Raw genomic sequence first — 14,336 nt, forward strand, 5'->3', positions numbered from 1 at the left:
CTTTCTCCCTAGGATGATCTATGTACAGAACGTTGCTTATGGCAAAACCTTAATTTACGTTGCAAATCAGGATACTTTAGTAGAGACTTACGTTAAAACTCTGGGAGAATGACTATGCCCAGGCACCCAAAAAGATGGTTACATTTATTCGAAGGTTTTCTAAAGACTACAGAGAAAGTTCAATAGAACCCTGAACAAAGGTACAAACTGCGTTGAAAGATACGTAAATGTTCCTTTAAAGTAACAGCACAATGGTATCTTAGCCACATCATTGCAAACTGCAGACTCCCTGGTTACGGGGAAACCGGTAGTTCCGCCTCTGCGCAAGCGCACAGGGACTTCTTGGTTCCACGCCCCGCCCCTCTCCGCCGGAGACAGTCACGTGGGCGAACCGTAGCTTTAGACAAGCGCCAGCCTTTTTACGTGACCCAGGCCCCAGCTTCGCGCAGGGATGGATGCGGAAGAGGGGACGCTCTTGTGGCGGCTGCAGAAGCTGCCGGCCGAGCTGGGCCCGCAGGTGAGGGAGGGTACTGGGGGAAGCGGCGCGGGGCCTGGGCTTCGGGACGGCCCGGCGTGCGGATCAGGCCGGGTGCGACCCAAACGCCTTCGCAAGCTCCCTAGGAAAGGGAGGAGGAAGGGGCGTGATTTCGGGTGGTTGGTCCCCGCCTTCCCTGGGGAGCCTAGGTGGGCAGCTTGGGGCGCCACCCCTGGCCTAGAGGTGCAGCTCCAAGGCCTTTGCGCGCAGAAGCGCCCCCACCAGACGGGGCTTTGAAAGCTTTTGGCGTCAAGTCGGTGTTTGCTGCTGCTTCGTATACGTTTTCTTCATTCATTCAACACATACCTCCCAAAGTCTCCCTACCTGCCAGGCAGCAGGCACGGTACTAGGTGCTGGAATACTATGTGACCTAGACCGAAGCGAACCCTGCCCCTCCACCCTTGAGGGTAGTTGGAAGGAAGTGAAATAACTGGGCGAGTTACTTTTGTTAGGGTCGTCCCAAGAGGTGATGTACCCATTGACTTCCAGTCTATGAAAGAACCTGGCTTGTGAGAATCTGGAGAAAAGCAACCACATTCGTTTGTTCAGCCAGTTTTTCATTGAAGTCTGCCATACACTGAGCGTCCCGATGGGATGAGGTAAAATGGTGAGTGAGACACACAGCCTGTGCCCTGGTGGAGCATCTTTTTTATAAGTCTCAATTTTGGTCTTCCTATTTCTTCTATTCCGTTTACACTGGAGAAAGTGTGGGGGAGACAGAAAGGAACTTAACTCCTGTCAGGGTCAAGAAAAAAGAAAACACCCTAATTATTTTCTCTGTTTTTGCAAGTGATGAACCTGAAATGTCAGCAGAAATTATGGCTAACTTGCCCAGGATTGCCCATCCAGAAAGTGGCAGAGCTGGAACTTATGCTCAGATCTATCGATTCTGAGTTTTTTATTGGCTTTTGGCTCTCCTTGTCTTCATTCTACCCATTTAGATAAGGTCCATAACCTTTACTACCATATATGTTGATGACTCCTAAATCTCTAGGTCCAGCCAAAATTTTCTTCCTCTATGGTTCAAGAATGCCAGTCAAAAAACAAAACCCCCAAAACCCCAAACCAAAATCTCTTCCCTGAGTGTCAGGCTTCTGCCACAGGTACCTCAAATTCGGTATGCCCTTGCGTGAGCTCTTCTTTCCCTCTGGACCTACTCCTCCCGTAGCCTCATTTTTGGTTTGTGGCACCACCACTTTCACCCAGCCCCTCAACCTGACGTTCTAGGTTTCATCCATGGCCTCTCCTTTTCACATCTCTTCTACCTCTTTACTGCCTCCATTTTGAGTGTCCTCAACAATTTAAGCCCCTTAATCTTAATTCCTTAACTGAAAATTGAGGCACCTGGGCTCACCCTCTCTCTTTTCTTACATCTTCCAACCTGTTAGCAAATACATGAAAAAATAATGCAAATGTGTGAATAGATTGCTTCCCGGTTGAGCACTAGGCTCTTTTGCTTTGTACACAGGTCCTTTTTGATTTGGCTCTACCCACCTCTCCAGCCTTGTCTCCTGTCACCCCCTAGGCACCCCCCAAAATAACTTGCTATTCCCTAAATCAAGCAGTGTGATTTTACAGTTTGACTCCTGTATATATGCCGTTGCCTGTATCTAGAAATGCCCTCCTTCTCTCCTGTTTGCTTGGCCAACTACTCATCCTTTTAAGATGGACTTTTCCTTGCTTCCTCTCTGTGCTCCTTTGTACCTTGTATATACTTTTATTATGTCCCCATCATTCTAAATTACATGTATTTGTATGTTTGCTTTTTTCGAATGGACTAAAACTCTGTTATGGTAGGGCCTTATTTATTCTCAGTTTCCTCATTTGTAAATTAGGAATAATAACAGTGGTTACTTCAGAGTTGTAATGAGGATCAGTCCAGAGCGTGGTACCTAATTAGGACTCCATAACAGTAGCAATTATAGTTTCTTTGCCATTAAATAAAGTCATTTCCATGACCTTATTTAATAACTGGGATGAAGTGTGCATTTCATATTTGTGAGTGTCTAACAAACTTATTCCGAAAAACATAATGCTTTTATTTTTCAGTTTGAGTTCTGGGTTTTGCTTTAGCATGGGGACAGTATAGGATAAGCTGTAGAGAATTTTGAATGAATTCAAAATTGAGTATGTTGATTTATGGTAAATAAAAATTCAGTTTGTATAGTATATTAGCCACCATTTGGAAGCAGTTGGTTATGTTCTGGCAAGTGTGATGTTAGAGGGAAGGAGTTATTAGTTAAAATGGGGTGGAATATGATTATTTCCAAGTTATTTGGTTCAAATACTACTTTTGTAAGATACAAATAACTTTGAGAAAGATAACCTTAGTATATGTTAAGTGCTTAGAATAGTACTGGCATTGTGTTATCTCAGTTAATAGATGTTGAAGGCGTGAATTGGAGGAGGAGGAGTAGTGATAATAATAATAAGGATGGTAACGAGGGCTAGCAATGTCTGCATGTCTTTGTACATGCCTGGAAGATGCTAAGTGATTTCCATGTATTTTTCTTCAATCTTTACAGCAAGATTAAGAGAAGAGATGATATCCTCATTTAACACTTGAGGAAACAGACTTGGAAGATTTAAATAAAACTTGAAAGTACTGCAACTGGGATTTGAACTGGATAGTTTTATTCCAAAATCCATAGTCTTAATCACTATGTTAAGTTATACATGTGTTAGGCTTTCCATTGCTGATAGTAAGATACTAATAGGATAGAAAGGAATGTAGAAAAAAGGAAAAAAGTACTGAAGACTTTCTGGGAATACATCTAAAGTAACTGCTGAGCTGGGTGTGGTGGTGCTCGCCTGCAGTCCTAGCTACTTGGGAGGCTGAGATGGGAAAATTGCTTGAGTTCAGGAGTTGAAGGCCAGTCTGGGCAACATAGTGAGACCATCAAAAGAAAAAAAAGTATGTTGTGAAAATGGAGGCAAAGCAAAATGTAGCTTATAGGCCTACAGTAAGAGACTTTGATGTAAGTCCTATCTTTTTGTTTGGTCATTGCTGTAAATACATCTTTTATACGTATCTTCCTTTTAGTTTTTTCGTTATGTAATTTTTATAAAATTATTTTAGTTTCTGAAGGTTGACATAATAATAGAAAGTATAGGATTTTTATGAGTTTTAATTTTTAATTAGAATAATCTTAAAAGTGGTTTATACATTTTAACTTAAGCTGGTCTTGCAGATAACATGAACATCTCCCAACGTTTGTTAAGAGGAAGATAAATTTGTTTTATCATTTTACTTATAAGTGCACTTATTTGTGTTTTTCTTGCTAGCTTCTTCACAAAATAATTGATGGCATTTGTGGTCGAGCTTATCCTGTGTACCAAGATTATCACACTGTTTGGGAATCAGAAGAATGGATGCACGTTTTAGAAGATATTGCCAAATTTTTTAAAGCTGTAGTTGGTAAAGACTTATCTGATGAAGAGGTAACTTCTCTGCACATTTCTATAACTTACAATAAATAATGCTCAGGTTTCTTTCTGAGTTTTTTTAGAGCAGTGTTTATAAGGGCCATCATCAGTAACAACAAATACCTTATAATTGTGAATGGAAAAATCTGTGGAAATCCTAGGTTTTTGCAGTTTTGTTTTTGGTTGTTTTTGCTCTTTTAATTGTGAAACATTTAAAACATACAGAAGAAAACAAGAAGTTATATAACTGATACCTACATTCGCATTACCAGTTAAACAGGTGTTAACATTTTGCAATGTGTGTGTTTGTTTCAGAAATAAAGCATTACAGAGGTAACCAAAATTCCCCTATCCCACACCCGGATATCCCACTTTCACCTAGAGATCACCACTCTTGAAGGTGGTGTTCATGTTTTGTATTATATATTATATGTATGTTTGAATCTTTGAGTATATTGAATTATTTGGGGTGTGTAAATGTATAACTTGTAATAAAATGTAACATATGTTTGCACTTGTAAATTGTTTTAAATGCAGCATTATGTTTTACATTGATAAACGTGGATCTCATTAGTGTATTTTAAATCCTTGTATTTGATGATAGAAATTAAATAAGATTTATTTATCTCCCTACTAATAGTCATTGCTTCTTTCATTATTACACATAATACTGCTATAAACATTCTTTACATGTCTCCTTGTTCACACTCACATCAGCTTTTCTGGGGTAGATATCTTGAAGTGAAATTCCATGGTCATAGGATATCCTTCTTCCACTGAATTACTTTTGCATCTTTGTCAAAAATCATTTGACCTTGTGTAGGTTGCTCACGTTTCTGAAAATCAAGTTATTTATGTTTGTCATTGATTTGGATGATATTCTGATATGAGCTCATTGTTAGAAATACGTATTTTAAATATTTTCTATTATGTGCTTGCCTTTTTACTCTCTCAGTGGTGTCTGCTGGTGAAACAAGTTGCGAAATTTAACAAATCTGCTTTGTCAGTATTTCTTTTGCTGGCTAATACTGTTAGTGTTTTGTTTCAGAAATATGTATGCTGGAGACATGAAGATTCTTGGATGTGTTCTTGTAGAAGCTTGATTGTTTTAGCTCTCACGTTATGTCACTGATGCATTTTGAATTAATATTTGTGTGTGGAATGGAGGTCAAGTTCAAAATTTTCTACACCAATATCCAGTGGACCGTTTATTGAAATGATCATCCTTGCCACACAGTATTGCTGTGCTGCCTTTATTGTAAATCAAATGGCCATATATTTGTGCCTCTGTATCTTGACTCTTTAATGTATTCCACTAGTCTACTTGTATGTATTTGCCAATGCTACACTGCTTTAATTACTGTAGAATTAAAGCTAAATTAAATTATGTCTTGATATCTGGTAATAGAAGACCTTCATTGTCATGCTCCTTCGGGAGTGCCTTGGCTATTATGTTTTCAGATAACCCTCTAGAATCAACTTTTCAGTTTTAACCTACAAACCTGCTGGATTTTTGATGGAGATTGCACTGAATCACTAGATCATTTGTGGGGAGAATTGACAACATTTAGCTTTCCAAAGTTATGAACATGGGCTGGCCCTCTATTTATTTAGAGGGCTTTGGTTTCTCTCTCTCGTGTTTTGTAGTTTTCAGTGTTGAGCTCTTGCAAATATTTTTTTGTTTCTGAGTAAATGATGTTTTTGATCTTTAATTTTTCAATAGTTTTTTGCTAGTATGTACAAACAGTTGATTTTTATATAGTGTCCCACAGCCTTTCTAAATTTGTTTACTGTATCTAATTGTATATAGATTTTTTGGGGGGAGATTGTATATAATAATTTTCTTTTTCAGCTTTAACATCTTTCATTTATTTTTCTTACCTTTGTGCATTGGCTAACACCAGCAGCCAGTGTTTCTTTCAAAAAAGCAGGCATAGTAGATATATGTCTATTCCTAACCTTAGGGAGAAAGTGTTTACTATTTCACCGTTTAGTATGTTAGCGCTGGGATTTTATAGATATCCATTGTTAGACTAAAGAAGCATCCTACAATTCTAACTTTGCTGAGAATTTTTACCATGAATGGATACTGAATTTTATCAAATGTTTTTCCCTGAATTTATGATTGTTTCTTCTTTATTTTGTTAATGTGATTTTTGAATGTTAAACTAAGGCTGCACTGCCAAAATAAACTCCACTTGATCATGATGTATTATCTTTTTTATATATCTCTTGATTTGAATTGCCAATATTTTGCTTAGGATTTTTACATCAATATTTGAGTGATATTGGCCTAGGTGTTTTCTTTTTTTTTCTTTTCCTCCCTATAATACTCTTGTCAAGGTGTCAAGTTTTATTCTGGCCTCATGGAATGAATTGGGAAGAATTTTTTTCCCTCTTCCTGTTCACAGGAAGAATAAATGAGATTAATTTTATTTATTTATTCAGTGTTGTGCTACTTAATTTTCACACATTCGGAAATTTTTTGGTTACCTTTTCTCATTAGTCATGACTTCATTACCCAGTAATAAAAATATGAACAGTATTATTTAAGTTCTTTGAAATCTGATGTTGTTTACTAAATGGCTCAGAATATGGTACATTATGGTGAATGTTACATATACATTTGAAAATAATGTGTACTCTACAGTTGTCAGGTGTAGTATTGTATATATTGCTAAGGTTAGGTAGAATGCATTTTTTCAATTCTTCTATATCCTCATTGATTTTTTTTGTTTCTTTGTGTCAGCTATTGAGAGTTGTATTAATACCTCTAATTGTGAATGTGGATTTATTCATTTCTTTTAGTGCTGCCAAGTTTTGCTGCCTTATATATTTTGAAACTATGGTGTTAGGTACACAGGGATTTATGATTGTTGTGTCTTTCTGTTGAATTGCCCTTTTACTGTCCTTCTGTATTTCTTGTAACACTTCTTGCCTTAAGGGCTACATTGTCTGATATATTAATACAAGTTGAGTATCCTTTATCTGAAATGCTTGGGACCAGAACTGTTTTGGATTTCTGATTTTTTTGACTTTGCAATATTTGCATTATACTCAACAGTGCAGCATCCCTGCTAAAAAAAATCAAATCTGAAATCTTAACTATTCAAATGAGCACTTCCTTTGAGCATCCTGTCAGTTCACAAAACTTTTCCCGTTTTGGGATTTGAGATACTCACCCTGCATGGCTGTATCAGCTTTGGTGTTTTCCAGGTGTATTCATTTCCACGCTGCTGCTTCCATCAGTCCTTTGTCTTTACTCTCTATTTTGCAGGAAATTTGTTAAAACCTATTTTCTGGTTACTCACTCTCATCTTAGTCTTTTTTATAGTTACAGAAGTATTTCTCTTTTTCTTTTACTGTTGCTTTAAAAGTGTGCAAAAGGAGAGTGGAATTGTGTTTTTACGTTTCAAACAGAAAGCCCCTTTTGTCTGTTTTTATTTTTATAGATATTTCAGCAGTTGAATCAGTTGAATTCATTTCATCAAGAAACTATCATGAAATGTGTGAAAAGTAGGAAAGATGAAATCAAACAGGCTCTGTCAAGAGAAATAGTTGCTATTTCCTCTGCACAGCTGCAGGATTTTGATTGGCAGGTAAAGGTAAGAGTCTATGAGTATGTGTATTTTTTATTTCATTTTCTGGATATAGACAAGTATCTTTATAATATCATATTTCTAAAATTTGTTATTTTGGGAATGTATTATCCCAAAGAAATATCAAAGATAGTTTAAATTACACCTTACATTAACTTGGGCATAAGTACACTACAAACATCTAAGCCACGTGTAATAACATTACATTGATAATAAATTTAATTAGATCTGTAAATCATTAAATGTCATAAGTGATGGGACAGCATATAGTCAACATACAGATACATACATACATATATATATAATTTATTTTTTGAGAGAGAGTCGTGCTCTGTCATCTAGGCTGGAGTGCAGTGGTGCAATCTCAGCTCACTGCAACTTCTGCCTCCTGGGTTCAAGCAATTCTTCTGCCTCAGCCACCTGAGTAGCTGGGACTACAGGCACGTGCCACCACACCTAGCTAATTTTTGTATCTTTGGTGGAGATTTGGGGTTTTGCCATTTTGGCTAGGCTGGTCTCGAATCCTGGCCTCAAGTGAGTGATCTTTGGGGGGCCTCAGTCCCCCAAAGTGCTGGTTTTACAGGCGTGAGCCATACCACCTGGTCAACATATATTTTTGACCACAACTTTCTAGACTTCATAGCTTTCTTAAGACTGGTAAATGTGATTCTACCTCTAGGAGGAAAACCTGTAAGATACTATTAAAACATCAGTTTTTAATACATTTTGGAGAGTCACTATCAGTAGAGTTCATAAAGAACAATCTCAGACCCACTTTTTGTCCTTATAAGATACCCAGACCAGTAGATGAAGAAGAAACAAATAATTTTGTTTCTTGATTTTAGCATGACCCTGGATAAAGTGCCTTACATTGTATATGTGGATTAAGTAGAGAAAAATGTGGGAAGATAATAGATGGGTTCATAATCAGATAAACTAAGCAAAGACAGATAAATGTATATTAGTTAAGAAGTCTCTGGCTCTAGTCTTGGCCCGGTCATTTTCAACATTTTTATGAGTATTATGCTTATCATATCTGAAGGTGATATAAAACTAGAGCTATAACATGTTAATAATGTGACACAAAGTTTAAAATTATGTCACAGCTAATTACATCAGTGACCAAAGGAATGAAATAGGCAATCTAAATAGAAGATGTTTAATTTAAATATTTAAATTTTATAAATTTAGTTTCAATTTCAGATTTTATATTTTTATAAATATAAAAGATAAAGGAGGCCAGGTGCAGTGGCTCACGCCTGTAATCCCAGCACTTTGGGAGGCCAAGGCGGGTGGATCACTTGAGGCCAGGAGTTCGAGACTGGCCTGGCCAACATGGCAAAACTGCAACTCTACTGAAAAAATACGAATATTATCTGGGTGTTTTGGTGTGTGCCTGTAGTCTCAGCTACTTGGGAGGCTGAGGCACGAGAATTGCTTGAACCCAGGAGGTGGAGCTTGCAGTGAACCAAGATCATTGTGCCACTTCACTCCAGCCTGGGCACCAGAGCGTGACTTTGTCTCAGAAAAAAATAATAAAGGATAAGAGATAGATGTTAATGGTAACATATATGAGAAATGTTTATTTTGGTTTATCAAAGTATAGCTTCATTCGTGTTGATTCAGGCCCATATTTTGTTGGTAGAAATGCAGTTGTTTTTTTTTTTGAGATAAGAGTTTCACTCTTGTTGCCCAGGCTGGAGTGCAATGGCAGGATCTCAGCTCACTGCAACCCCACCTCCCAGGTTCAAGCTATTCTCCTGCCCCAGCCTCCCGAGTAGCTGGGATTACAGGCATGTGCCACCACGCCTGGCTAATTTTGTATTTTTAGTAGAGATGGGGTTTTGCCATGTTGGTCAGGCTGGTCACGAACTCCCGACCTCAGGTGATCCGCCCACCTCAGCCTCCCAAAGTGCTGGGATTACAGGTGTGAGCCACTGTGCCCGACAGAATTGCAGTTCTTCAAGCAAGAGATAGTGCTAGTACCTTCTGTTTCCAATGATAACATCTTTTTAGTGTAATATCTGTTTAGTTTTGGCTGCCAAACTTAATAGATATTTAAGCAAATTGGACTCCAGGTAGCAAAGAATGACTAGGAACTTAAAATCATGATGTGTGAAATTGCTTTGAAACACTGATACCATGTACCTGGAAAAGATTAAACCTAGTAGAAACATGACACTTACCTTTAAAAGGCCAAAAGTCATAAATGGGGGAATATATAAATGCTTTGTGGCTCCAGAAAGTAGGTGAAGCACTAAGGTATATTATTTGCAATAAGATAGGTTTCAATTCAACCTAGGGAAGAACTTTTTAACAAGTGTGAATATCTGGAAATGATTGTAACTTCTTCTCGAGGTAGCAGATGCATCATCATTGGTGGTATTCAAGCATAGGGTGAAAAACTATTTATTGGAAATATTGAGGAGGAGAATTATGCATAAGATAGTTAACCTGAAGCTGCTACTTCCAGATCTCAGATATTATGGGTCCCGTTTTTGGGTGAGAGAATGGAGGAGATAGGTCAAGATTTGATTCTATAGTGTATGTACCACAAGAGAGATCCTTTGAGGTCATTAGGAAAGATGTCCCTTATCATTGCATAAGTAATTTTTTTGCAAGTGGTAGCATTCTAAACAAAGATTCAGTTTTTGTGGATTTTTCTGGCTCAGATTCCAGGAAAATTGAGTTTCCCTGTGCTGTCTGCCAAGGAAGCTACGGTGCTCATTTCAAAAAGTACTAGTATTATAAATATTTGGTTCTTCCAATTCCCCTAGGATATATTCCAGAGAAATAAATTAAGAAATGAGGTAAGTGTACGGAGTGTTTCTGTTGAGTGGCTCTAATTGAAGATGGTATCTTGATAACATATTTATCAATATTGTGATAGATAGATAGCTGACCATTAATTAAGCATCTTAATTTCTGAGAGTTTACCAGTATTTTTGGTCTCACTTATCTTTGTACATGAGCTTTCATCTTCTTGGTGCCTTTAATCTTCTTTAAGAATTCTCTATGTTTCTTGTACATTAGACCCATTCATTACTTCCCAGGCATGACTCTGATCTACATACCTGCTTCTGTCACAAGATTGCTGACTGGTTATCTTACTTTCCTACCCATTTCCTCTCTTTTATTCGCTCTCCTTTCTCTTTCTATTCTTCAAATATGCTTTAGCATGGATTTAATTTGTTTCTTTCACTTTTCTCTATACTCAACAGCAAACAGTACTTTTAAAAAATGTACTGCTAACTAACCTCTGATGCATATTCAATATGGTTCTTTTTATTATTTATTAATTGCTATTTTTCTGATTTTAAACAGCTTGCACTTTCCAGTGACAAGATTGCTGCATTACGAATGCCACTTTTAAACCTGCATCTAGATGTAAAAGAAAATGGTGAAGTAAAACCATATTCTATTGAAATGAGTAGAGAGGAGCTGCAGAATCTAATACATTCCTTGGAAGCAGCAAATAAGGTATTTGCTATAATTTTGTCATATGATTTGAATGTTTAAGGCTTTTGGGTTTTTTTGAGTTGGAAACTTGCTGTGTCATCCAGGCTGGAGGGCAGTGGCGTGATGTCGGCTCACTGCAACCTCCGCCTCCTGAGTTCAAGCGATTCTCGTGCCTGAGCCTCCAGACTAGCTGGGATTACAGATGCCGGCAACCACGCCTGACTGATTTTTGTATTTTTAGTAGAAATGGGGTTTCACCATGTTGGCCAGGCTGGTCTCAAACTCTTGACCTCAAGTGATCTACCCGCCTTGGCCTCCCAAAGTGCTGGGATTACAGGCATGGGCCACTGCATCCGGCCAAACGTTTTAAGTTTTGATTGATGCTCCTAGACTCATAGTTCACTTTTAGTGTTTTTTCTCCTGATGTTTTATGTTAAGCACAGAAAATACTTTGTTAGTATGTTCTGAACTCTAGTTTTAGATATTGATTACAACTTGTAATGTTCAATTACTTAGTTTCGAACATAATGTTTTAAGTAATTTTTGAAAGAATAATAGTGCTATTCTAACAGCTGAATTTCTTTTGCTTCAATGCTTGTTAATGATAAAAATAAAATTTTTACCTTAGAATAATAAAATTAATTGATTCTGAAGAGTTTTTATGATTAAAAAAAATTACGATCCTGAAGAAAAAGTGGCTTTATTAAGTGACTAATAATAGAAAATTGCTTTTATGATCCTCTATGGAAGACAAAATATGGCCTGTAGTTATTATGACAAAATCAGATTGAGGCAAGACAGAACTAATGAATGTCGAAAAACTTCACATTTACAATGGAGTGGCTAAATAACAGTAACTGCTCCTAATGTTTAATAAGTGAGAAAAATAATATTTAAACAGTGGAAACTGTTGTGAGGAGGAATAAAAATAATTATCTTTGTATATGTATGTTTCTTTGTTATTGCTCAGCGTTTTCTCTAGTGATCGCATCTCACTGATTAAGTCTCAGTGATTCTTACAACCTCTACCGCTCCACTATTTAATCTTCTTGATCCTGCTTTTTAAAAACTCCGATAAACTTCGGCTTCTCTCCACACTCTGCATTTGCTCAAACATTGTAGTGCTTTGATCACCGGTCCACATGCCTATTAACCAAACGAACAGCTCGGGCTTGGCTGGATGGCTGAATGGGGCTACATGTGTGAAGGGTGCGTGTGGTAGAGCCCAATATAAATGGTAACAGATTCTGAACTGTAGATTCTGGCAGGCATATGTCATCAGTTACTGTGTATTGTACTTCCTTGTTATGAGTTCTCCATGCTCTTTTTCAGAGACTTCAAAAGCATTTAATATAGAATATATCAGCATCAGTCTTGTATAACCTGATATTTTCTCTTCAATTTGTGTTTTAAGGTGGTCCTGCAGTTGAAATAACTGGAAATGATGAATACCAGTGCTATCAGATTTTATTGCTCCAACTTATATGGCAGAGTGAATACTGTGTGTTCAGAAACGCTGTGATGTCTTGTCTGTTGCAACAGGCTGAGAAAGCAACAATGTTGATATTATAAAGATAAAAATGTATCCACATTTCTTAACAGGAAATTACATGGTTGAGAGGAAATGCATAAAATGAAAGATGAAAAGTCTGTAGTAGCAGTTTATATTTTCATGATTGTTTTGCCTCATTTATTAAATACTTGAGAAATCTTTGGAGATACACAGTTTTATTGAAAGCTAAAAATAGGTTCTAAAGTAATGTAAAAATATAAAGCACAAATATACTTGAATATTGCTTAAATAATTATGTGAATAGCAACATATATTATGGGTATATAATTACTTTGTGATATTTTTAAAAACTTTTTCAAAGAATGTATAAGCTGCATATATAACTCAGGAGATTCCATGTCTTTCTCATATTTCAGAGGAAAGATTATAAAATATAAAATTTCTTAGAGAACACCTCGTCAGAGATAAACAAGAACAAATACTGTAAACTTACGTGAACAATTTTGAGTTTATGAATTCTAGAAACTAAAGAATACAGAAAAACGAAAATAACATTTTTACTTCTGCACTTCTACGTTTGGGAAACGTTGTTCTGATAAAAAATAGTTGCCATTGTGCAGTGTGTATATTATTCAAATATGAGATAAGACTATGTACAGGTCCACTTTTGTTAATAAACTCAATATTGAATACTTTTGAATGTTAAATTCATTGGAAAAGCAAACCATTTGTAACCTCAGTTAACTTTAACAACAAGCATTCTGAGCAAATGAAAAGTGTCTTGTTTTATTTTTATATATTTATTTTAAATGACTCCAAATAACTCAGTAGTTATACGTAATTATACATAACTCAATAATACGTAATTAATAGGTGCTTGCTATTTGCAAGCCATATGGCTCAGTAGAGCATCATACTATTCTTTGAGGCATCCAGAGCAATTATTACTATTCTCATACAGGTGAGGATAGGCTTAGAGAGTTTTCTGAGTGTGGTCTAAACAGTGCTACTCAAAAATGTGTCTGCAGAGAAGTGCTTGTCTGTGAACTGTTTGTTACAGGTCAGTGATTCAATATGGAGCTTGGGCCAGAAAGTGTATCAGTATACTGCTTTCTTCATCAAGAAATTTTGGTTTTAAAAAAATTATCAGCTGAAGGAAAGAGTGTGCTCAGTGTGGTAGGTAATTTACCTTCTTGTGCAAGTTATTTATTACGGGCCAGTGATGGTTTGTAGAACAGCACTTTGAATAGCACTTATCATGAAGTCTCTTCTAAATTTCAACTTTCCATGCAGTATCTCCTTTAGAAGGAAAACATCTTGCTGTGTAGTCACTCTCTCACCACTTGGTAACACTCCATTCGCATATTCAGCAGCTTTATTGAAATTGGATCAGTATACTAAATAGTATACATATTGAAGTGTGCAATGTGATATTTTGACATATACATGTTTACATCCATGAAAGCATCACCACAAATTAGGATAATGAACATTTGAACACTCCTGAAGATTTCCTCTTGGTCCTCTGTAGTCCCTGCCCCTTCCATTTCCCAGAGGTAACCACTGATCTGCTTCCTGTCACTACAGATTTTTGCATTTTTGAAAATTTAGTATAAAGGAATCATATAGTGTGTACTATTTTTTTAAAAATCTGGCTTTTTTCAGCATTATCTTGAGTTTCATTCATGTTGCATGCATCAGTAGCTCATTTCTTTTTATTGTTCAGAAGTATTATGTTGTAGAGTTCTGCCACAATTTATTCACCTATTAATGGATATTTTGGTTCGTTCAAGTTTTATTCATT

At 36.7% G+C, this 14,336-nt stretch overlaps 1 protein-coding gene across 2 annotated transcripts; it reads left to right on the forward strand.

Annotated features, from left to right (window-relative positions):
• The first annotated feature begins 371 nt into the window (after positions 1 to 371).
• On the forward strand, positions 372 to 13,308 carry COMMD8 (COMM domain containing 8). 2 transcript variants are annotated; one of them, XM_033214758.1, is made up of 5 exons: positions 372 to 517; positions 3,821 to 3,976; positions 7,414 to 7,560; positions 10,885 to 11,040; positions 12,434 to 13,308. In XM_033214758.1, the coding sequence occupies exons 1-5, from the start codon at positions 452 to 454 to the stop codon at positions 12,452 to 12,454; spliced, it is 546 nt and encodes a 181-aa protein (XP_033070649.1). In that variant the 5' UTR covers positions 372 to 451; the 3' UTR covers positions 12,455 to 13,308. The 2 variants fall into 2 exon arrangements, with proteins under 2 accessions (XP_033070649.1, XP_033070648.1); XM_033214757.1 differs by having other exon boundaries at positions 7,414 to 7,566; positions 12,434 to 13,302.
• The last annotated feature ends 1,028 nt before the right edge of the window (positions 13,309 to 14,336 follow it).

Source organism: Trachypithecus francoisi, unplaced genomic scaffold (genome assembly GCF_009764315.1).
Source record: "Trachypithecus francoisi isolate TF-2019V2 unplaced genomic scaffold, Tfra_2.0 Lachesis_group1, whole genome shotgun sequence".
NCBI lineage: Eukaryota > Metazoa > Chordata > Mammalia > Primates > Cercopithecidae > Trachypithecus > Trachypithecus francoisi.

Coding starts and splice junctions, on each gene's coding strand:
- COMMD8 (XM_033214757.1), top strand. CDS start 452: ATGGATGCGGAAGAGGGGACGCTCTTGTGGCGGCTGCAGAAGCTGCCG. Junction 7,567..10,884: donor ATTTTGATTGGCAGGTAAAG/GTAAGAGTCTAT, acceptor GATTTTAAACAG/CTTGCACTTTCCAGTGACAA. Junction 11,041..12,433: donor CCTTGGAAGCAGCAAATAAG/GTATTTGCTATA, acceptor TTGTGTTTTAAG/GTGGTCCTGCAGTTGAAATA.